The sequence below is a fragment of the Alligator mississippiensis genome, chromosome 5, assembly GCF_030867095.1.
Source record: "Alligator mississippiensis isolate rAllMis1 chromosome 5, rAllMis1, whole genome shotgun sequence".
In the NCBI taxonomy this organism is placed as follows: Eukaryota; Metazoa; Chordata; order Crocodylia; family Alligatoridae; genus Alligator; species Alligator mississippiensis.
In genome coordinates, this window is record NC_081828.1 from 5393953 (window position 1) to 5417297 (window position 23345).

At 43.4% G+C, this 23345-nt stretch overlaps 1 protein-coding gene across 1 annotated transcript in view; it reads right to left on the minus strand.

Annotated features, from left to right (window-relative positions):
* The window catches only part of TRABD2B (TraB domain containing 2B), a 392533-nt gene that overhangs the window by 140236 nt on the left and 228952 nt on the right, over positions 1-23345 (minus strand). The window contains exon 4 of the mRNA XM_014598641.3: positions 8298-8472. Coding sequence (XP_014454127.1) covers positions 8298-8472 — 175 coding nt within the window. The remainder of the gene's footprint in view (positions 1-8297; positions 8473-23345) is intronic.

The window sequence follows — 23345 nt, forward strand, 5'->3', positions numbered from 1 at the left end:
CTTCCGGACCTTTGATTCCTGGTTACCCTTCGGGCTTGGTCTTGAAACTCAGGTTGCCCTCAGTTGCTCTCAGCCTGCTGTTCACCCCTTCAACCCCACTTGGTCCTCACTCTCTGCTCCACCCACTAAGCATGACAACCGTGGCAACCCTGACAATTCCTATTACAACTGGTTTAATATAGTTGGGTTTCATTTGTTATATGGCCTCAGTTTTTCTTCCGTGCTTATGCAGCCCTAGGTAAGAAGCAACAACCCATTCAGAGTCTTTCAAATACCCATGTGATATCAGATAAGCCTATAATAAAAAGTTCCTCTGGTTTTCAAACTGTAATAGGCTGGATTTATACTTAGAATGAGTATTTCTTTAATTAAATTATCCCTTGATTTATAATAGAAGTTCTGAAAGAAAAACCGGGCTCTTCCTTTTTAACAAAGACTTTTAAATGCATCACTTATAAGAAATCAGTCAAAATTATCATATGGTTTTTAATTACAAAATGATACTTTGCCTTTAAAAAAAAAGAGCCAAACTTTACTCTAAGCACCTGATTGCCCAAATAAACATGAGCGCAGGGAATTCCAGCATCTGCAAACTGTTAATTTACCCTTTTTTGCTCTTTTGTAGGGTCGCCAAATTCTATCCCAATTTCTTGCTCCATGGAGACAACCCTGGGACGAACTGAGATGGTGATGTCAATAGCACCACTAATCAGTGCTGGAGCAGGGAACCCAGAACTACAATAGAGTCTCTTTATTCCACATTATCCAGACATTTGGCTTTTCCAACTTTTTTTGTCCTCTGTGGAGGATAAAAGAAGAATAATGAAAACCGGAAAGAAGAGTGGCGTGCTAGAAACAAAAGGCCAGATTTCCAGAAAGTCAAAATTGTCATGTGCACAAATATGTGTGTGTAAATTTCATGCCTAAATTGTATTTGATATTAAGTCATTTCTGGAAGCAAATCAAATCACTTTGCACGAATACTGGCTGCAAACTTTTGATATTTTGCATACCTTTTTACATGGGGCCATAAGTAACTGTTTTGAAAATCAGTCCCCTGTAACTTATTTTAAGCCTATAAGCAGATTCCATTTAATGACAAGCTGCTAACAAATTGCTAAAATTCACCCTGCTTTTTTTTAATTTGGATATAGTATCATTCACTTCCTTTCCTTCCCCAGTCTATTGAGAACTGCTGTGGTTTGCTGTAAATCTACTGCCATATTTCACCTTAAAGTTACAGTTTTAATAATGGTTTATGTATGATGAGTGCAATTAGTTAGATGTTACACTTAGACCATACTAAAGGCATCTAAAATGTGAGCACCCACATGTTAAAGCTTGTTAACTTGTGCTAAGTGTTCTCTGAGCATCCCAAAGTTATGCCACTTCAGGCAAGGGTTAACTTTAGGCTGTGCTACCTAGCTTGTATTAGGGTAACTTCAGTCTGCTCCACAGAGATGAACAATTTGCAGTCCCAGGATGCACTGCTCCCAGCACATGCCCCTCCTTACCCCCAAGCAGGGGTAGAGCCCAGGTGTTCTGGCTCCTAGCTGTGGCACTATTTGCCCTCTACTGGCAAGTCACCACTGTGTAGACAAACAGTATTAACCCTTAATGTGTGACTGCTCACATCACCTTCTAACTTTAATACCACTTAACTTTCCAAAGATTTATAGATTCATAGATTCATAGATTGTAGAGTTGGAAGGGACCACAATGGATCATCATGTCTGACCCCCTGCCCCTGGCAGGAAAGAGGACCGAGGTCAGATGACCCCTGCCAGGTGACTATCTAGCCTCTTCTTGAAGACCTCCAAGCTAGGTGATAGCACCACCTCTCTTGGAAGCCCATTCCAGATCCTGGCCACCCTTACTGTGAAAAATTTCTTCCTAATATCTAACCTAAATCCACTCTCAACTAGTTTACACTCGGTATTCCTAGTCACTCCGTGGGGCACCTTAGTAAACAGCGCTTCCCCTATTCCCTGTTGACCTCCCCTAATACATTTATAGGCGGCCACAAGATCTCCCCTCAGCTGTCTCTTGTGAAGGCTGAAGAGATTCAGCTCTCTTAACCTCCCCCCGTAGGGTCTATCACGAAGGCCACTAATCATGCGAGTGGCCCTCCTCTGGACCCTCTCGAGATTCCCCGCATCCCTCTTGAAGTGTGGCACACAAAACTGGACACAGTACTCCACCTATGGCCTAGAGGGGGAGCATCACCTCCTTTGTTCTATTAGTCATGCACCTGTTAATGCACAACAAGGTGCGATTGGCCTTGCTGATGGCATTGTTACACTGCCGGCTCATGTTCATCTTGGAGTCAATTATGACTCCAAGATCCCTCTCTGCCTCTGAGCTGCTGAGAAGGACACTCGCCAACCTATAGGTGTGCTGGGGGTTTCTCCTTCCCAGGTGGAGTACCTTACATTTATCTTTATTAAATTGCATCCTATTTCTCTCTGCCCATTGATCCAACCTGTCCAGGTTGGCCTGAATCTGCTCCCTGTCCTCCGGTGTACTAACTTTGCCCCATAACTTGGTATCATCAGTGAACTTGGAGAGGGTGCTCTCCACGCCCTTGTCCAAATCGCTGATGAAGGCATTAAATAATACTGGTCTGAGGACCGAAACCTGCGGGACCCCACTGCCCACCTCCTTCCAGGCCAAAAAGGAACCATCCACCACCACTCTCTGGGTGCGGTCCCTAAGCCAGTTGGCCACCCACCCGACCGTGTAGGCATCCACTCCACAGTCTGCTAGCTTCCCAATGAGGATAGGGTGCGAAACTGTGTCGAAGGCCTTCCTAAAGTCCAGGAAGATGACATCAGCCTCGGCTCCCGTGTCCAGGCAGTGTGTGACCTGGTCATAGAAGGCTACAAGGTTTGTCAGGCAGGATCTACCTGTGACAAACCCATGCTGGTTTCCCCTCAGCATTTAGTATGGCCTAAGTGTAACATGTAACTTCACCCATTATGAAAGCCTTTGCACTGAAAACCAATACAGGTGTAAAGCAGGGGCAGGGTTGCACCTTAGAGGTTAACTAAATCAGAGACCCACCAGGTTTCATAAACAATGGTTTACTTTATCAGATGCTAGGAAGAGACTTCAGGGAGCAGTGCTTCTAGACAGAAAGACACAGTCTGAACATCAGACAAAGTTGCAACTTCTATTTTCTCATCCCTATTCTGACACTGATATCTTAGTTCAAGGCATGTACAGATGGACACGTATCCATGGTGGTAACTCACACCAGTGTTGCATATTGATGCAAACTGCACATATCAATGTGCAGCTAACCTAGCATAACTTACATTGTAGGTGCCCATAACTTTAGGTACCCATCACTTCACCTCTTCATTGGGCAGCACAGGAAGAGGTAACGGCACAAGAACCTGTAGCAGATTATTACTCTGGAATGGTAATCTAAACTGGTGCAATATACATTAGTAAAGGTTTACTCCTGAATCTTTAACACTAGTTCATTTTATTCTGATTACAGTGTTTGTGCAATACAATTCGGAAAGCTATTACATTCTGTGTTTTAATTTCCCCATTGCTAAAACAGATTCTGGAATATTTATCTACTTGAAAGGGCAGTTGTGAGGGTTAAGCAAAATACTTTGACTGTTACAGTCAAGAAATCTCATTGTTCTAGCTGCAACACTTTGGTGGTCGTTGCCATTAGTGATGCACCAGTTCACTGCATACTGAGACAGCTGAAGAGAATGAGAAGATGATGCTACAAGAATTTCTATTCTGTGGACCGATCCAAAAGAGGAAAGCAAAGTGTCAACATCCTTAACATGCACTGAAATCCCTACAATTTTCAGGGCACACAAATAATAGAATCATAGAAAACGAGGGTTGAAGGGACCTCTGGAGGTCACATCTAGTCCAACCTCCTGCTCCAAGCAGGACCACCCACTACTATATCCTCCAAGCCAAGGCTTTGTCTACCTGGGTCTTAAAAAATCTCTAAGGATGGAGACTCCACAACTCGTCTAGGTAACATGTTCCAGAGTTTCACTATCATCCTGGTGAGAACGTTTTTGCTAATATCCAACCTAAACTTCCCTTGCTGCAACTTCATCCCATTGCTCCTTGTTCTGTCATCTGCCCCCACTGAGAACAGTCCAGCTCCATCCTCTTTATAACCACCTTCAGGTAGTTGAAGACTGTTATTAAATATTGATATACTGGTACATTTTTGCTTATAAAGACTTCAGAACAAAATCCATATCCATAGCTAGACAGCTAAATAAAAGTGACTTATGTAGGGGTCTAGTCATGGACAAGGCCAACTGAACTTCAGTGGCATTAGAAGAATGTCCTCCTTTTAGTCAGCAAAATGTCATCTTGCCCCCAATGGCATGGTTTCTTAATGTCATGGACTGGTATCTGAACTTCAGAAGTGATAAATACAGCTCTCAGTGACAAGAATGAAGACAGAGCCCATAAGAATGGCAGAAATGAACACAAGAAAGTAAAACATCCTCAGGAAATTATCATTCAAATTAACTGCAGCCATAAATTTATCAATCTGTTATCGTAAGTGTTACTTGAAAATTATTTGCCTATCAAAATGAAAGAAACCAGAAGGGTTTTTTTTGTTAAACATTGGTTTCATGTGTATATACCTTGTTGCCAAAGTATTAACTCTATTTAACAGCCTACATGCCCTTGTCTCCTTTCCTCTCTTTGAACTGGGAAAGGGCCTTGACAATTCCCTGTGTATTTTACGTGTGAGTTGTTTTCTTGTTAAAAGCCATCCATCAGTTCATGTTCGCCAAGATGTGGCTTTCAGTCTGAGACCAACTTGGCTTAAAAATGCATCTTTTAATGATATCTAAAAAAAGGTATCACATTTACCTAAAGGACCTTGTCTTCCTTTAATGTCATGCATTTATTCACCGGGGGAAGTAGCACAACCTTTGGTCGGGAACTTGCAATATCCATCACAAATAGTAAATACCTTACTGTTTCAGGAGCATGCTTTCTATGCACATAGCTAGAGATAGACTTTCCTTTAAATCCGGGCAGAATAAAACTGGTCATGACAAGTGAAGGTTATAGAACTCAGTATGTTTCAGAGCTGGATCACGTTTCATCCACACTCCCAGTGCTGCATTTCCCATAGGTAGAGAAAAAGTGGGGAAGCAGGATTAGTGAGACGCTCTGGTTCACCTATCTGGATACTCCTACACCCATATTGCTTCCAAGAAACAAGCCCTGGCCACTGGGGCCCATTCCCCTCCTGCTGAGACAATGCTGTCTGGTTGCTATTCACGTGGTGCCAGGCATGCCCATTGCTGCATGGCACAGGTTGCATCCCAATAGGAATTTTAGCAGGTCAAAATTCACAACATTCCCTAACAAAACCCTTTTTTTTTAGTTTTTCAGCACTGAGTGCTACATCAAGAAAGTGGCAAATCTCCATTAGTAGTTAGCCCAGACGATATCTCCTTGTTTTATGGCAAAAGCCATCCTGCAAACTCCACAGCCCTTTTGGTCACAATGACCCGTTCATGTTTTTGTTTTAAACCAGGATTTCTTTTCCTGGAGGAGTCTACAAAAGTCTTCCCGCTACTTTCATTGAAAGCGATACGATGAACAAAATCAGATTGTAATTTATGAGGTCACCTGTGTTTTGTGCCAGTTCATTCAGGCTTACAATGCAAATCGGCCATTACCCAACACAAATTATCCCTCCACTAAATCAAGATGCTAAACTAGGCTGAGTCATGGTGTGTATCAAAACCGACTGGGCTCCTAAGAAAAATAGCGTCAGTCAGCATTTGGGAGTATCGCAAAACAAATTAAATGTGTTCGTGCCAGTCCTCATGTTTTTATCCGGCATCTCATAATACATAATAGGCTTTTTGAACCTCAGCTTCTAAAGAAGTGGGAATATTTGAGAAAAAGTAGCTTTCATTTCCTGCATGTTTGAAAAGTTTGAAAACATGGCCCGTGTGCATTCCAGCAAATCTTAGAAAGCAGAAGGTAAATAGAAAAACACAAGTCGTATCCTCGTGATTTTTAGACTACTACGAATTTGGGTGGGTTGAAAAATGTAATTGTTTTTGAATCACAACGTAGCATGAACTCAGATGCATCAATCCTACAGCAGTATTCTTTCATGGAAGAATTGATAATCTCCCAAATAAAATACAACACTGAATAGTGGGAGGCCCTCAACTGCATCCAAAATAGGAATTGCATGAACTTCAGAGAGTTCAAAGGAGGGCCATGCTCATGATAAGAGGCTTAGAGAGCAGGTCATATGAGGAAAGGCTAAAAGACTTGGGACTGTTCAGCCTGGGGAAGAGAAGACTCAGGGGGGACTTGGTGGCAGCCTATAAGTATATTGGAGGTATACATCAGGGCCTAGGGGAACACGTGGTACACCTCTGGTGATCTTCAAAATGTGTCTTGACCCTGATGATCTTCAAAAAGTATCTTGACACCCACCTTGCTGGGGTTAACTGACCCCAGCAGTCTTTCCTGCGCAAGTGCAGGGGGGCTGGACTCGATGATCTTGTGAGGTCCCTTCCAGCCCCTAACATCTATGAATCTATGAAAATGCTAGCACTAAGACCTTTAAATGTAGATGAACAGTGCAAATACTAGTAGTAATGGGGTGAAACTGAGCAAACAAAACATATAGGTCAAATATTAGGAAAAGTAACAACAAATAGAAAATCCTCTTGGACTATAAAGGGTCTTTTTGAGGGAAAAGGTAGGAGTGCCGTTGCTTGAATAATTTCAAACTAGACTTCAGAAGTCACTGGAGAAGTCAAAGGAAAAAGGATCTGCAGTGTATGTACCTTAAGGAATCATGGAATAACACAGGTCTGTGATAGCTTCTATTAATCTATGGTATATGAGCAGTAATGGGTATGGTATGTACCATTGCTACTTACCCATTTTAAGATTACTGGGATTTCTGATATGTCTACCTGGTGCCACTGTCACATCACATAATATGAGTTGACAGGGCATTTTTCTGAAGGGTACACAGCACTTTGAAGGTGGTCAGGTACCAGAATAGCTTGTACAAACAATTGCTGCTATAATGGATAGACTGTCTTGATAATCCTTTCAGCTTTCCATCACACCTTCGGTGAACCATGTAAAAAGACAGATTTCACTATATAACCTCTGAAAGCCATCTAGACCGACATCATACTGGCTCATCTCTTGTGCAATACATACTGGATAGTTGCTTGTTTCAAGTGGTTGGCTAAACTGCATCTCCCATAATGAATTACATTCCCTCCTTTGATCAAGTGACATGGTGCAGCCATAAAGCTCAGGATGAAAGACTGAGGATGAACGATAGTGTTTTGATAACTCCCATGAGGGTCCTCAGCACCTTCGGTAGGTGAAGTTGAGTGGTGAAATGACGTAAAATGGTAAGCTCTATTTAGTTCTGCATACTAAAGCAAAACAGTCCAACATGTCCAAGTTGAATATTTAAAAAAAAAGTTTTGTTTGTAAAAAAACCAAAAACAACAACAAAAATATCAATATTTCCAAAATTTATCACGGGATTAAAAGAAAAATTCTGCCACGGAGTTAAAAGAAAGCAAGCAAAGAGTATGAGTAAAGTATCATTCCTCAACACAGCAATGATAGCTGCCTTGAAATCAATTAGACATGAGCACTTATTAAAACTTAGGCCTAGGAATAACAACTTTGCTGAATCAGACTACCGCCTATACTGACATCCCTCCTTAGGGACTAACCAGTATTTTTCTGACTTATTCCCTTGTCTGAGTTGCCCAGCATGGATGGACTTCTTCACTGAGTCTTTGGAAGAAAAAATGTTATTTACAGTTTTTCTACCTTATTTCCAGGATGTTATAAGAATAAAGTGTTAGTGCAATATACTGCAACCATCTTAAGAAATAACTTTAGCAAGTTAGCTTGTTCAAAGTTGGCACGTTGTATCTCCATGAGCTGCAGTCACACTTCTGACTGCATCATAGGCATGTTAGACACTAATCACTTTATAAGAGGAAAATAAAATGAGGGTATGCTGGGTATTAAAATAAATGGTGTATGTGCAAATAGCCTGATGTTTTCATCAAAATCAATTAACCCTTCTTCAGATGAGAAACCTCATAGCCAGGTCCAGAAAGAGTTAAGAGAGCAAGTAAATTCTGCCTAAAAAGAAATTTCCACAAGGGCATTTTCCAAACTGAAGGCCAAATTCTGCCCTCTTTTGAACTCCATTGGTTTCAATTACCATGTCTGAATAAGTTAACAACAATGGGTATTGTAGTCCATACCTGCTCCAAAAGCGAAGAAGAAGCTCTTGTCCATGTTCTCCTTTAAAAGGGCCATCACTCTTTTCCCCATCCTCTCATTTCTCTTGTAGATGAGCTCCTGTCTGAAGTAGCTGTCTATCTCCTGGGCTGTCACCTGTTCGTGGGGCGGGAGGGTTGTGTTGATGAAATTCGGGAGCTGCAACAGAAAACAGTAATGAAAGTCAGTGCCAAAATGTGCATTAAAGAAAAGCCTTCATTAAAATAATTGGCCTGTAGAAGAACCTTAAAAGTTCTGGTTTTGTTCCACTGGGTTTAGCCCAGCACCCAAAACATTATAAGCTTAACTGAAGATTACCTAACCTACGTAACCTTCATGGCTCTGTAGACAACAAGGTACAAATCTTGGCACATTGTAGTAAATTCTGCAAGAACTAATTTTTTTTGTGATTCTGGCACTTTTATTGGTCTGGAACCGAAGGGGGGAGGGGTATAGAGAAGAATGTGAAATCAGAAAGTAAAGAGGAGGCCAGGAAACCAATGGAAGTTTAGTGACTTGGACTTGTTCCAAGTTTGCTTAGCATTTTGGCTGGAAGATCAAGTCAACCTTTACTTTATTCCTACATAAGATTGATTTTATGTATCACTTTTAGGTCAGTTTCTGAAAATCTTATGCTCATTAAACTATATATTTGTTAAATACAGTTTATTGGCTAATTTATACTCCTACAAGCCATTCTCAGTCTAAATCACTTCTGACATAAGTAAAAACCAAAAGGTTTGTCCAGTGTACTATGGCTGGTGTTTGATAAATCTAGATAACCTTGAATAGAGGAGTGTTTGAACACTAGAAATGGGTAAATGGTCTGGATACTCGAAGAGCTAATTAAAAGAAAACTTCTGACCAGGACCATAAACAAACAAACAAAAAGAGAAAGTTACTAGAAAGGAACACCTTTCTATCAGTATTTCTGGCCAAATCCAAAGCTGGAATCACCAAAAATCTCACAATTAATCCAGATCGCACTTGAAGTTTAGCCAGTTTTTTTCAGATACCAAATGAACCAAATAAATAGGGATATGTTTGAGATTATTTTAATCGATTGCCAATCACCCCAATGTTTGTTATTCCACATCTCATGAACATAGGATTCTAGGTCCCTGGAAATATCAGTATATTGCAATATAGACATAGTTGAGGTAACGTCGGTGGGACCCACATTGTCTCACTGGGACAATGCAAAAACAAAGGTAATGATGAAAAGAAAGAATGTCTTCCGATACTGATTTACTGAACCACCCTGCCACCTACACTGACATCCCTCCTTAGGGTATTTTTCTCACTTATTCCCTTGTCTGTGTTGCCCAGCACAGATGGACTTCTTCACTGAGTCTTCAGAAGAAAGCCCCTCTTCATGGTGTACCTTATACTGCATTTGGTGCATTGGCAACTAATAATAATGATGATAAGGATAATGACTGGGGCTGCCCTTGTGTCTCTGACCTTCTTCCTGTGGCATAATGTAGAATATTTTCTCCTATTGGGGACTGCGGCATGCCAGGAGATGGATGTTTTTGTGCACCTTTTTGGACAAATCATTCAGCCTGTAACCGGACTTAGCAGTTGAGTCTAGCCCTATGCTCTTATACTTCCTGTGATGATGAGGAGGAGCCATTGAAGCTAGGTCAGCTGGAAGAAACATGGCTTCTGTTACTACAGAAAGAAGTTGCTATGTTGTCTTCAGTGGATGTCCGCATTCATCTCAAGAAGATAGAGGAACTGTCTGGCAGTGATGGTGAGGCATTAAAAAGAGCTTGTAAGCAGGCCGCCTAGTAGGCATCTATCTTGCAAGACAATACAATTGAACCTAGTGAGGCATCAGCTCACTGAACATCTGCAAGTGTGGCTGTAGAGCCCAATTCTTGACTCCCTTCCACACGTATCACATCTGAAGTCCATATCAATCACTCCTGAACATTGTGTGGGGTTCTTCTTGAGGTTTCTTCTTTCCTCTTCTTTCCTGTTGGGATCTTCTTTCCTCAACACCCTTCATCCCATGTTTAACAGATGATTTCCAAGCACTTTGATCCTCATCAATCTTCCCCCAGTCATTTGGTTCAATGTTCATTGCCTCCATTTCTCTCTTGCAAGCCTCTTTGAACCTGAGGTAAGGATGCCCACCTGGTCTTCTTCCTTTAAAGAGTTCTCCCTACAAGAAACCCTTGGGTTTATGGCCAACGTCCAGCCCTTGGGTTTATGGCCAATATGACCAAGCCATTGAAGTTCGTACTGGCTGAGAAGAGAACAGATGCTAGGAATACTGGCTGTCGAGGTGCTTTTTTTGAGTGGAGCATATGGCCCAGGAATTGCTGCCATACAAAAGGTTGTTGATGTCACCAGCATGATGTACTTTCACCTTCAACTTAACAGTCAGCATGAAGGTTTCCTGAGGTGGGTTTTGCTCCCTGGGGATGTCTTCAGCCAGTCCTCCCAATACTGCACAGCCTTTGAGCATAGAATCATAGATTCATAGATGTTAGGGTCAGAAGGGACCTCAATAGATCATTGAGTCTGACCCCCTGCATAGGCAGGAAAGAGTGCTGGGTCTAGATGACCCCAGCTAGATGCCTATCTAACCATCTCTTGAAGACCCCCAGGGTAGGGGAGAGCACCACCTCCCTTGGGAGCCCGTTCCAGACCTTGGCCACTCGAACTGTGAAGAAGTTCTTCCTAATGTCCAGTCTAAATCTGCTCTCTGCTAGCTTGTGGCCATTATTTCTTGTAACCCCTGGGGGCGCCTTGGTGAATAAATCCTCACCAATTCCCTTCTGCGCCCCCGTGATGAACTTATAGGCAGCCACAAGGTCGCCTCTCAACCTTCTCTTGAGGAGCCTGAAGAGGTCCAGGTGCCCCAGTCTCTCCTCATAGGGCTTGGCCTGCAAGCCCTTAACCATACGAGTGGCCCTTCTCTGGACCCTCTCCAGGTTATCCACACCTCTCTTGAAGTGTGACGCCCAAAATTGAACTTGGATGTTTATCATGCATCTGCTGATGCACGATAAAGTGCCATTAGCTTTTCTGATGGCTTCGTCACACTGCCGACTCATGTTCATCTTGGAGTCCACTAGGACTCCAAGATCCCTTTCTGCTTCCGTGCCACCAAGCAGGTCATTTCCTAGGCAGTAGGTATGCTGGACATTTTTCCTCCCTAGGTGCAGTAAACACATACACAAAGAAGCCAACAAAACAAAACCCTCCCATCCTGTCCCCAGTACCAGGAGGCTCTGCCCCTGGTTCATGGGTTCCCAGCACCTTTTGGCCTAGAGGCGTGGTCCCTTTTTGAAAGGAAGCTTTTTCTGTTCACAGCTGGCCTCCTGCTTGCAAACTGGTCCCTCACTGCTTGCAGGCTTTCTGCTCTCTTTGCAGGGATTTTAACATCCCAGTGGGATATTCCCTCATTTTCCACCTGCCCTGTAGCTGGGCTCTTTGAACAGTGCTAAATGTTCACTCTTAAAGGGACAGGCTCCCCTGTTACTGATCTACTAGGTACAATAACGAAAAGCCCAGCATCTCCAGTTCCTGGGGCATCATGACATTCCTATCCCATGGATCAAGTGTATGGAAACAGTGGCCACTCTGTACTTGGTGCTCTATGAAATATCTTATGTAAAGTAAAGCCATAAATCAATAAGCCTTTACACTAAGATTCCACATTTAATGGGGTATCAGGGTAATGTAGCTGAGCCAACAGCGAGATAGTTTTATAAGTCCAGGTGGAAGTTGAAATGAGTTGTCTGCACATCCTAAACGAGTTGAAAGCAAAGAACCTACAGATGGGAAATCTCTCCTGTGCTAGGAAAAGGCTGAATTTTAGGATTGACGGCCAGATCGTGAATTATCTGAAGCAGGAGCTATACTGCTGTCTAGTGTTGCCTGCGCTGGCACCTATGGAGTCCGTGGAGTCTGGATGGCCTCCTTGAAGCAAGTGTGGCACTGAAGTTGGAGATAAATTCCCCCACTCAACCCCCAAATCAGCCCATTAGGAAGGAAGCTTCTACATGCTGTCTTCCTCTGTCCATGGGCACAAGACAAGACATGGCACCCCCTTACAGAAAGGATGTGGACAAATTGGAGAGAGTCCAGTGGAGGGCAACAAAAATGCTTTGGGGACTGAGGGACATGACTTATGAGAAAAGACTGAGGGAACTGGGTTTATTTAGTCTAGAGAAGAGAAGACCAAGGTTGGATTTGATAGCAGCCTTCAACTCCCTCAGGGGGGATTGCAAAGACGATGGAGCTGGACTGTCCTCAGTGGGGGCAGAAGACAGGACAAGGAGCAATGGGCTCAAGTTGCAGCAAGGGAAGTTTAGGTTAAATATTAGAAATTTTTCTCACTAGGAGGGTAGTAAAAAACTGGAACAGGTTACCCAGAGAGGTGGTGGAAGCTCCATCATTGGAGGTTTTCAAGACCTGGCTAGACAAAACTTTGCTTGGGATGATCTAGTTGGGGATAGTTCTGCTTTGAGCAGAAGGCTGAATTAGATGTGACCTCCTGAGGTCCCTACCAACCCTCATTGTCTATGATTCGATGATTCAAAGACCAGTCATGATCCTTCCTGGAGACTCCAGAGGTAACTTCGCTTGTTTATTTTTTATTTATTGATTCCAGATTTCCTTACCCATGAGGCTTTTAGGGTTTAACAGCAGTGGACCAAGCAGCATGTGGAAAAAGGGAGTCATCTTTTCCTTCCTTTTCAGCAGGCAAGCCTTTGCTAATTTTAAATCAAGCACCGGGTTTCATAATCTTTTTCCACGCTTCTCCAAAGAATAAGAGGAAGGGCCACATTTAAGAGTCATCACTGGAAACACAACCCCATCTCCTTAAGCACATTGTAAATTATTATATTTTTAATGACCACTACACTTAACATGACTGCCCCATCGTTTCAGAAAGACAGGGGCTGTGGGAGTGGAGAAGATAAATGACCGAAGTATGTATGGCTGTTCACAGTAGTGCAACCACACTCCGAGCCTCCACGTCTGCTCCATTAATCATCTACACTTCTCCCTATATCTCCGTTCCTTTCTACAGTTTGTGACATACACCATGCCTGGCTCTAAGGAGGCAGCTGTTCCCATTGATTTATGGAGGCTTTTCCCTCCTTAACCACCAGACAGGGATCAGGAACTCGAGAAACAGTCGCATGCAATTAGTGAGCTGTTAACCACAGTTGGGATTTAATTTTTTTTTAAACTGTTACTATAAAAGCATAGCCTCAAGAATTCACCAAAATGGGCTGTGTGCCCCCTACTAAGTGGCCCTGCATTTCCATCACTCCCTCTCCCTCTTGAATTCTTGAATTCTTTTTGTTTCAGTTCAGGATAAATATATATTTATCTTATCTACATTATATTTATCTTCTAAATATATAAATACAAGATAATCTTATACACAACATTTCCATCTGTGATGCATACATGTCTAACATGCTGCCAAAGTATGTATGACATCCCTCCGGTGGTGGATCAACTCAAAGATAATAGCTTACTACTGCTGCTAAGTGATAGAGCTGTTTTTATAGTTTTAAATTGTAGTGGCTGCTGCTGCTGGTCATGGGTTCAAACCCAGGATGATTTTAGAAGCAAGGGATGGAAGTGCTGGATTCAAATTCTGATGCTGATCTCCAGAAGCAGGACTCAGATGTTCAGGGAGCAAATCACCATCCATCATTTGGGATGTGTTATTAGTGCAGGACCTGCGTGATGAGACAATGGGAAACCTCTGCAAATAATTCAATCCCCTAAGAAACCATTTGACTCAGGATGTGCAGGAGAAGGCTGCAAAGCTCAAGACCAGCAGGTTAGTACAGCAATGAACATGGAGGCTACAATCACACTGCTTTTTCTAGCAAGAATTGTCAATCATTTCTGAAGGGGAGCTATTATCAAGAAAGGTTTCCCGTTACAATTTTTTTTATTTTTCTATTATATTGCCACTTTTTTTTTTTCTTCCAGAGGCATTCTACTAGAAAGATTTAAGTAGAATGATCTTGGGAAACAAAAGAATTATCAACCCAAAACACCTCTACCCTTTGTCTTGTTCTTGTTATATATGAGTTGGTCATGTGCCAACAGTATAACTGAGGCTATGCAAGTGCAGAAGCGGTAATAGTGCTGTGTCCCCTGCCCCCACTGGAGGGAACTTTAGTTACTTTGCACCTCAGACCACAGGATTTACTAGTAAGGAACTGTGCTAGAAGTTCAGGGATGTAGGATAAATGGAGAAATTGGTCTGTGCCTTTGATATATCAATTAACCTTGAGGAACAAAACCAAAGTATTTAGTGCTATTTGGTTTCCCCATCTGTAAAACTGAGGTAATGATACTTCCATACATCCTAAGTGGACTATAACTCTTAGTCCATTAATATCTGAAATGCACTCAGACATTGTAAGTACCTGGATAAATATGAAGGGGCATGATGATTATAGCTGGTGAGGAATTTTCCATCATAATTATTTTCCAATGGAAAAGTCGTTTCCATCAAATAGAAAATTTCTGCATGAAAATCTTGATTGTATGAAAAAAGAAACACCATAAGAAAATTAAAGTGTACTGTTGGTTTGAGGTCTTTTTAATCAGAGTGTGTATATGTGTGCATATATATATATCCAAGGTGACCGGCAATGTCTCTTTGTGGTTCACTTAAATTAAACATTCAACTTTCCCTTCTGTGAGTTGTAGTTCACTGCCCTATTGGCTCCCATGAGCTGGGCTCCATAGAGGACTACATTTCCTATGATGCAATGTGATTTCCCTTTTAAACAAACGTCATGGCATGTCCTAGGAGTCAAGAGTCCTGGAGCATCATAGAAGATGGAACATGGCCAGGTAGCTTGTCCAAAGAGGTACTTTGGATTCCTAAATTGTAATGCCCTTGAGGCCACACATGCCAACAGAAAAGTATAGCTTAAACATGAACTGATTTGCAATGAAGTGCTGCAGGTCAGTTCAGTGAATCATGCCCAAATATTTTGATTTTGGCAGTCTTGGAATGTTTTAGGCTGATTAAAATTCTGACATCAAATATTTTGAAGTTTCTCAATTTTTTTCCCTGAATTTCCGGCCCATAACAAATTAGGAAATTCACATTTTCATTCTAATTTAACTTTTAGTCTTCTCAGAAGCAAATGTTGAAGAGTCAGAATTTGCTACAAGAAAAAAAGTCTAAAGTTGCTCAATTCTAGCAACAGTCTCCGTTCTTTTTACCTTTCTCAAGCCAATCTATACTTTTTCACTTAGAGTAAGGTCATCCCTTAGAAATTGTTTATAAGAAAATACTTGGTCTCCTAAGATGTTTGGCCTTTAACCTACATATCACATTAATAATCTTTAAAGGCTTTAAGACTTGTGGGTGAAGGGAGGAGATGGAAGGACAGAAGAGGAATTAATTCTTGATGCTGCGGTACTTACCCATAACATGTAAGTCTCTCTATGCGGGTGTCCCTATAGAGTTGACATCTAGTCCAACCCCCTGATCCAAGCAGAACCAGCCCCAACTACATCATCCCAGACAAGGCTTTGTCTAGCCGGGTCTTAAAAACCCTCAAGGATGGAGAGTCCACCACCTCTCTGGGTAACCTGTTCCAGTGCTTTACTACCCTCCTAGTGAGAAAGTTTTTCCTAATATCCAACCTCAACTTCCCTTGCTGCAACTTGAGCCCATTGCTCCTTGTTTTGTCATCTGCCCCCACTGAGAACAGCCCAGCTCCATCCTTTTTAGAATCACCCTTCAGAGAGTTGAAGGCAATTATTAAATGCGCCCTCGGTCTAGCAGGGATTTCACCTACGTTCAGATCCTCAAAGGTATGGGGGCAGCTAACTCCCCTTGGAATAAATGGGAAATCATTGATTCCAATGGGAGTTAGGAGCCTAATATCTAAGATCCTGGTCTTAGTTCCTCTGTACTTCAATCATCCTTCTGTAAAATGGATATAAATGGTAGTTCTCTAACCAAGGACACATGTTAGACAGAAAAAAAAAAATGGCTGTGTTTTATCATAGCTGGGTTGCAAGTACCTAGAAAGAGGTCCTTTGTCAAAGATGACGCCAAGGATTTGGGCCTCAACGACAAGTCTTGTGGCTTTCAGCCCTGCATGCAAGCCTTAAGAATGACATAGTTTAGCAAATCACGCTAGCTGGGTCTCAACAACTGCACCGATCTTTTGAGTCCCAGTCCAATGCCTTGACCAGACTATACCACTTCCATTAACAGAATGACTTCACAGATGACCTCTGCACTGCCAATCATGGGACTCATGATCCAGGTGCCCCAAATGATGGTGATGAGCTTAAAAATCATGATGGTTAAACTAAGAATAAAGGTTGAGGTCTCTTTTATGGACCTTGTTTGGGAGTCTTTTGCAAGATCTCCTCTGGGTGTGTATATATGGGGCCAGCTTGTATTCCAACTATTAGGTGCATAAATGGACTTAGACACCCTGAGTAATTCCATTGCACCCTACTCAGGTGCCTGAAAATCACTAAATACAAAAGGTGAATGGCTTCTCCTCCTTCTCCCATCTTTTCTGTGATTCAGTTTTGAGGGTAAGATGATGGTATGTTGCCAATGAATGCTGCATGGCCAGTCCACAGGCTGAATCAGGCTCCACACTGCCCTCATGCACCAACATCGTTGGTCTAGGTCTCTCTGAATCCTAACCCTACCCTCCAGTGTATCTACTACTCCCTGCAGCTTGGAGTCATTTACAAACTTGCTGATGGGTGGTGCATGAGGTCCAGGGGACCATGCCACCTCCACCCAGCTTGGATCAGGCTCTGCGGCCCTGCTCCAAACCTACCGAGCCAAAATTGGGCTCCAGGGTCCTGCGGTGTCCCTGCTGGGCCCCCACATGCCAATACTGGGCCCTACAACACCCTGCATACCCAATCTAGCACTCATGGCCATGGCCCATGGAGGTCCCCACAGCATGGGGATCTACACAGGCTGGAAGACATGGTGTCAGGAGCTGGATCTGGGTCTTGGACTAGAGTTTAAGTACCCCTGCTTTAATGCAGCGATGTTCTGGATACCCCGCTGCCACTCCCCACATTGCTCTGGCGGCAATGGTAGCTGGAGCACTTGGGCTCCCTCTCCTCTCTCTGGCTTTCCCTACCTGCCCCTGTCCCAGGAAGCAGGACAGTGAAGTATGGCATGGCTAGGGGATCTGAGGGTGACCCTGGGCTCCTAGGAGCACAATTAAGCAGTAGAAGGGGCCATCCACACCGATATGGGGTACAGTGCGGGGAGGAGGGCAGGTGCACAGTGCAGTGATGGGGGTCTCTCATGTGATGCAGCAGGGAGGTGGGGGGCATCCTCACCTGTGGGTCTGATGTGGCCTGAAGGCATGCAGTCCCCACTGGTGCAGCCTATGAGGCATTCAACCCCTGGCTGCTTAGAAGTTGGACAACCCTGCATTCACTGATTTTATGTACATATGTGTATGTGATTACATATGTATGTGCATGTGTGTATATATGGTATGTTTCTGTATGTGTGCATGTGTAAAATGTATAAAAATGTATATGAACATTCAGTCATCTATATATATACAGAGCTATGAATATATATATATATATATATATATATATATATATATATATATATATATATATATATAGGTGTGTGCACACCCCCCCCCCCATAGATAGATAGATAGATAGATAGATAGATAGATAGATAGATATGTGGATGTTGTTGTGGGTGTGGGTATGGGTACATATCCACATACACTAGTACACTAGTGTGCACACACACATGTAAAGAGAATACGATAAAATCACACAAGTTGACAGGACTGGCTAAACAGGATTCTAAAGAGCATAGGCAGAGTCTTGAAGAGTCAGTCAACTCTTTTGAGCAATTGAGTTGTTCTCAATTTACACCAGTATTTTTTATGTATTTTTTTTTGGTAAGAGGCAGATATTTGAGCTTCTCTTATCATGGCTTTAAAAGGGCAAGTAGTCTACTGCTAACCAGCACTGACAAGGCATTAATTTTTATTGCAATGCTACAAAATATACTACTTGGAAGACACCTGTTTGCCTCTGATTTATGGGCCACTAGAACATCTGGCAGAATAATCCACGGTTACTTTAGGCTGCAACCTAAAGCATTCCAATAGCGCACGCCAAATGGATGGTGGGAGTGGCCAGGATAAGGATAAAGCTGACATTGGTTTGCGGTTGCTGAAGGGATGAATGCTGGTGCTGCCCCTGCTGACTCAACTGTTTCAAGCTCCAGGAGTCATGAGTTTTCTTCTAAAGGGTCCCTCACTAGCCAAGAAAGGGGCCAAGATTAATCACCTTCTGCTAATTAATTTGGAGGGGTCAAAATTGGCTCCTTCCAAACAGATGAACTCCCAGATCATTACACAAAAGGGAGAGAAAGGACGTTATAAAGGAGCTCAAAGGAGCTATGCAGAGAAGTATGCCGTCCAGGGTGCCATGTTGTTAATCTTAACAACTGTCTGCCAGCTACAGAAATCCTCAATTTATGAGCAATTTTTAAGATCTAAAAAGACAAAGAAATATTAGAAGGTATGCATGTGAAGTAAGCTTTATGATTTTTCAGAGAAATGAGCTTATCAACCCCATTCATCTCCCCATGGCAAAAACAATTTTGTCGAGAGATAGAACAGAATCTTGAGTTGGTCCCAAAGAGGTGCTTCCTGTGTTAGGAGGTAACTTTCCACAGGACAGCTTGCCTTGTGGCAGGCATCCTGTCAGCGTGGTGCCCTGTTGGGAGACTATCTGCTTTTAGGTTATGCCCAGATCAGGGAGGAAAACAGGCGACCCGATCACCTTTCCTGCCCCCACTTACCATGGCATCTGAAGCAGGATAAAATCTACCTTCCCTCAACCATGTTAAGACCTTATGCTGGGAAGAAATTATCCTACATCTGCCTGATGTAGGGTTCTTATCTCTGGAGCACTTGCTATTCCCAGAGGCTGGATACTAGACTGATTAGGCCTCCAATCTGAGCCAGCCTGATAATTACTGTTTATATCCTATAAGGTGCAAGACAGTGGTGAACCTGAGGTAGAAAAGAGACTGAGCAGAAGAAGGGAGAAGGTAGGGGCATTTCCAGGATTCATTAGATGCAGAAGAGGGCATGGCCAGATGCATACTGTGAGGACTGTATATCGTTAAGATAGAGGCAGAGCCAGAGACGGAGAGAGACACTAATGGCTGTTTGTATCCTGTTATGATGAATCATAGAGTGATAGAAAATGAGGGTTGGGAGGGACCTCAGGAGGTCACATCTAGTCCAACCCCCTGCTCCAAGCAGGACCAGCACCAGCTATATCATCCCAGCCAGGGCTTTGTCTACCAGGGTCTTAAAAGTCTCCAAGGATGGAGATTTTACGCTCTCTATGGGTAACCTGTTCCAGTGCTTTACTACCCTCCTAGTGAGAATTTTTTTCTTAATACCTAAGCTAAACTTCCCTTTCTGTGACTTGAGCCCATTGCTCCTTGTTCTCTCATCTGCCACCGCTGAGAGCATTCCAGCTTCATCCTCTTTGGAAACACCCTGCATGTAATTCAAGGCTGCTATTTAATCCCCCTCAGTCTCCTCTTCTGCAGACTAAATAAGCCCAGTTCCTTCAGTCTTTCCTCATAAGTCATGCGCCCCAGCCCCCGAACCATTTTTATTGCCTTTTTCTGGAAACTCTCCAATGTGTGCACATGCTTTCTGTAGGACAGACCCAAAACTGGACACAGGACTCCAGATGTGGCCTCACAAGTGTGGAACAGAGGGGAATAATCACTGCCCTTGATCTGCTAGCAACACTCCTACCGATGCAGCCCAGGATGCCATTAGCCTTCTTGGCAACAAGAGCACACTGATGGTTTATATCCAGCTTTTTGTCCCCTGTCACCCCCAGGTCCTTTTCTGCAGAGCTGCTGCCCAGCCAGTCAGCCCGCAGCCTGCACCAGTGCACGGGATTGTTTTGTCTTAAGTGCAGGACTTTGCACTTGTCCTTGTTGAACCTCATGGGATTTCTTTTGGACCAATCCTCCAATTTGTCTAGGTCTCTATGAATCGTAACCCTATTCTCCAGTATATCTACTACTCCCCCTAGCTTGGTATCATCTATATACTTGCTGATGGGTAGACTCTATGTCATCTTCCACATCACTGATGAAAATATTGAACAAAACTGGCCCTAAGACTGACTCCTGGGGCACTTCACTTGATATCAACTGCCAACTAGACATCTAATAAAGACACCTCTTTGTAAAATTGGCTCCTGCCGCAGTGAACTGAACCCACAACACAACACATACCAGCTCTCGGGTCTTCTGAGATAGAAGCTACTTTTGCTGCTGGAGTGGTTTATAGAGGCTATAGTGTAACGCAAGTATTTGGTCTGGTACCTAAGTTAATCCCAAATCTAAAAACACTAAACATATTTATGATCTTGCTTAGTAGATTTTGTTCCAGTTGTCTCCCAAAGTGCACAGCAGTACACAGAAAAGACCCCACACACTGTTCAGCCAGAAAGCTACATTTTAAGTTTGAGAAATGTGAGTGGAAATAACATCTCTACGTATAATTGCACTCCCACCCAAAACTGCCTTGTTCTAAAAAGTCCTTCAGGATGCACTTCAAGTATTGTTGCAATGACCCTGAATAAGTCAGCATCCCAGGCCCCATTTTGAGCTACATGACAAGGTCCTAGTAAGGGTCATTAACAACCAGGGACATGGAAAACTTAGTTGTTGGTGCCCAAGTTGAACCAAAATCAAGTTCTAAAATTAGCACACAATGTACTGTAGGTGGGCTACTTGCCAGCAGAAAAAAACCCAGAAGACGACGCTTGCCCGGTTCTTCTGGCCAAGGTTTTACAAAGCAATTAAGGGGTACTGCCAATCCTGTCCAGACCGGCAGCTGGTGGCCCCATGTCCCAGATATAAAAAATATCAGATTATCCCACTGGAGCACCTAGGACAGTGGCAACTGAATGGCTGAAGCTATTCTCCCAGGTGGGGCTGCCACAGGAAAAATTCACAGACGCAGGCACTGTATTTATGTCATGGCTGCTACAGGAGGTGTGGTCCCTCCTGCAAGTCCACTGAGTCTGAACCTCACTCTACCACCCACAGACAGATGGGCTAGTGGCACAGTTTAATCAGAATTGAAAGGAGTTGCTAAAAAAGTTTGTGTGGGTGGAACCTCAAAAGTGGGATACGTTGCTCCCATATTTGCAATTCAAGAACTTCCCCAGACCTGGGGGGAACATCTGAAACAAGTCAGGGGGTATTACAATCACTTTGAAATGCAGGCCTTAGGACAAACTGAACAAAATGCAGGCTCGGCTGTGTGGACACAAAATATTTATGCAACACTGTGGGTCATGGGGAGATCCAGGCCCTTATTGAGAAGGTGAGAGCCTTAATAGAAGCCCTGGTGCCCGAAACAAAATAAGTAGCTGAAACCCTTTCTTGGACTAGCTAATTATCAATGATTTAAAACCTGATGACTTTCAACATAGAGAAATCAAGGAGAAAGAACCCACATCATACCTATAGGATCAGCAGTGCTACACTCACTAGCACTATGACCAAAAGAGACTTGGGGGTCATGATTGACCACAAGATGAATAGGAGCCACCAATGCAATGCTGCAGCTGGCAAAGAAAAAAATACTCCTGGCTTGCATCTACTGATGCATCTCAAGCAAGACCCAAGATGTTATGATGTTATTATACTCAGCCTTAGTGAGGCTACAGCTGGAGTACTGCATCCAATTCTGGGGTCCACACTTTCAAAAGGATGTAGAGAAGCTTGAGAGAATGCAGAGGACAGCCACGTGCATGATCAGGGGGCAAGAGATCAGGCCTTATGAGGAGAGGCTGAGAGGAATGGGACACTTCAGCTTGGAAAAAAGTAGGTTCAGGGTGGACTTGGTGGTAGCCTATAAGTATATCAGGGGTGTGCATCAGGATCTGAGAAAACTTCTCTTCACCATGGCACCCCAAGGGAAGACATGGTCCAATGGTTTCAAACCAGTGGAAGATCGTTTTAAACTGGACATAAGGAAAAACTTCTTTACTGTCTGAGTCTCCAGAGTCTGGAATAGACTTGCCTGAGAAGTGGTGCAAGCACCTACTCTGGATACATTCAAGAAGCATTTAGGTGATTATCTGACCCCAGCTGACTTCCTGCCCCTTGGGCAGGGGGCTGGACCCGATGATCTCGCAAGGTCCCTTCCAGCTCTAATGTCTATGAAATCTATTTATCCCATGCTTCTCCACTATAACTGCCCCTCTGACTGACAAACTACACAACACAGCACCCCGGGTGGTAGAGTGGTCCTTGGCATGCACGGAGGCATTTGGAGAAATTAAAAGGATATTTTTGGCATCCATATTGCATAGCCCAGATTTTGAACACCAGGTCATCATACAGACCAATGCCTCAGAAAGAGGTCTTAGAGCCGTTCCTTCACACAACTTTGAGGATGGTGAACACCATATCCTGTATATGAGCTAAAAGCTCCTACCCTGAGAGCAGAAATACTCAGTCATTGACCTCCCACTTCATGGGGAGGCATTCTTATTCAAAGCCCTCTGTTATTACCCCCTAGAAGCCCCCTTCACACTGGTGACAGATCATGCACCTCTAACCTGGCTGAAGGCAATGCGGGATACCAACTCCAGGCTCATGTGTTGGTCCCTGGCTTTACAGCCCTACACATTCAAGATCTGCCATTGATTTGGGGCCACACATGTGAATGCACTTCTCCTGTGAAGTGGGGGCATTAAGTATGGAAGAATGAGTCTCTGACTTCATTCTTGAGTGGGGAGGTAGGTAACATAGTGGCCTGTCCACATAGGGAAAGGCAGCTAGTTAAACTGAAGGGCTGCAGCTGTGGGGGAGGTTAATGAAGACATGGCTCATTGGGAACCAAAACCCCAGCAGGCAGAACCAGTGGGAAAGGTGGAGGAGAAGCACCAGAGACAGGAGACCTCTGAGCTACGAGGAGGACAGGCCTGAGGAAGGA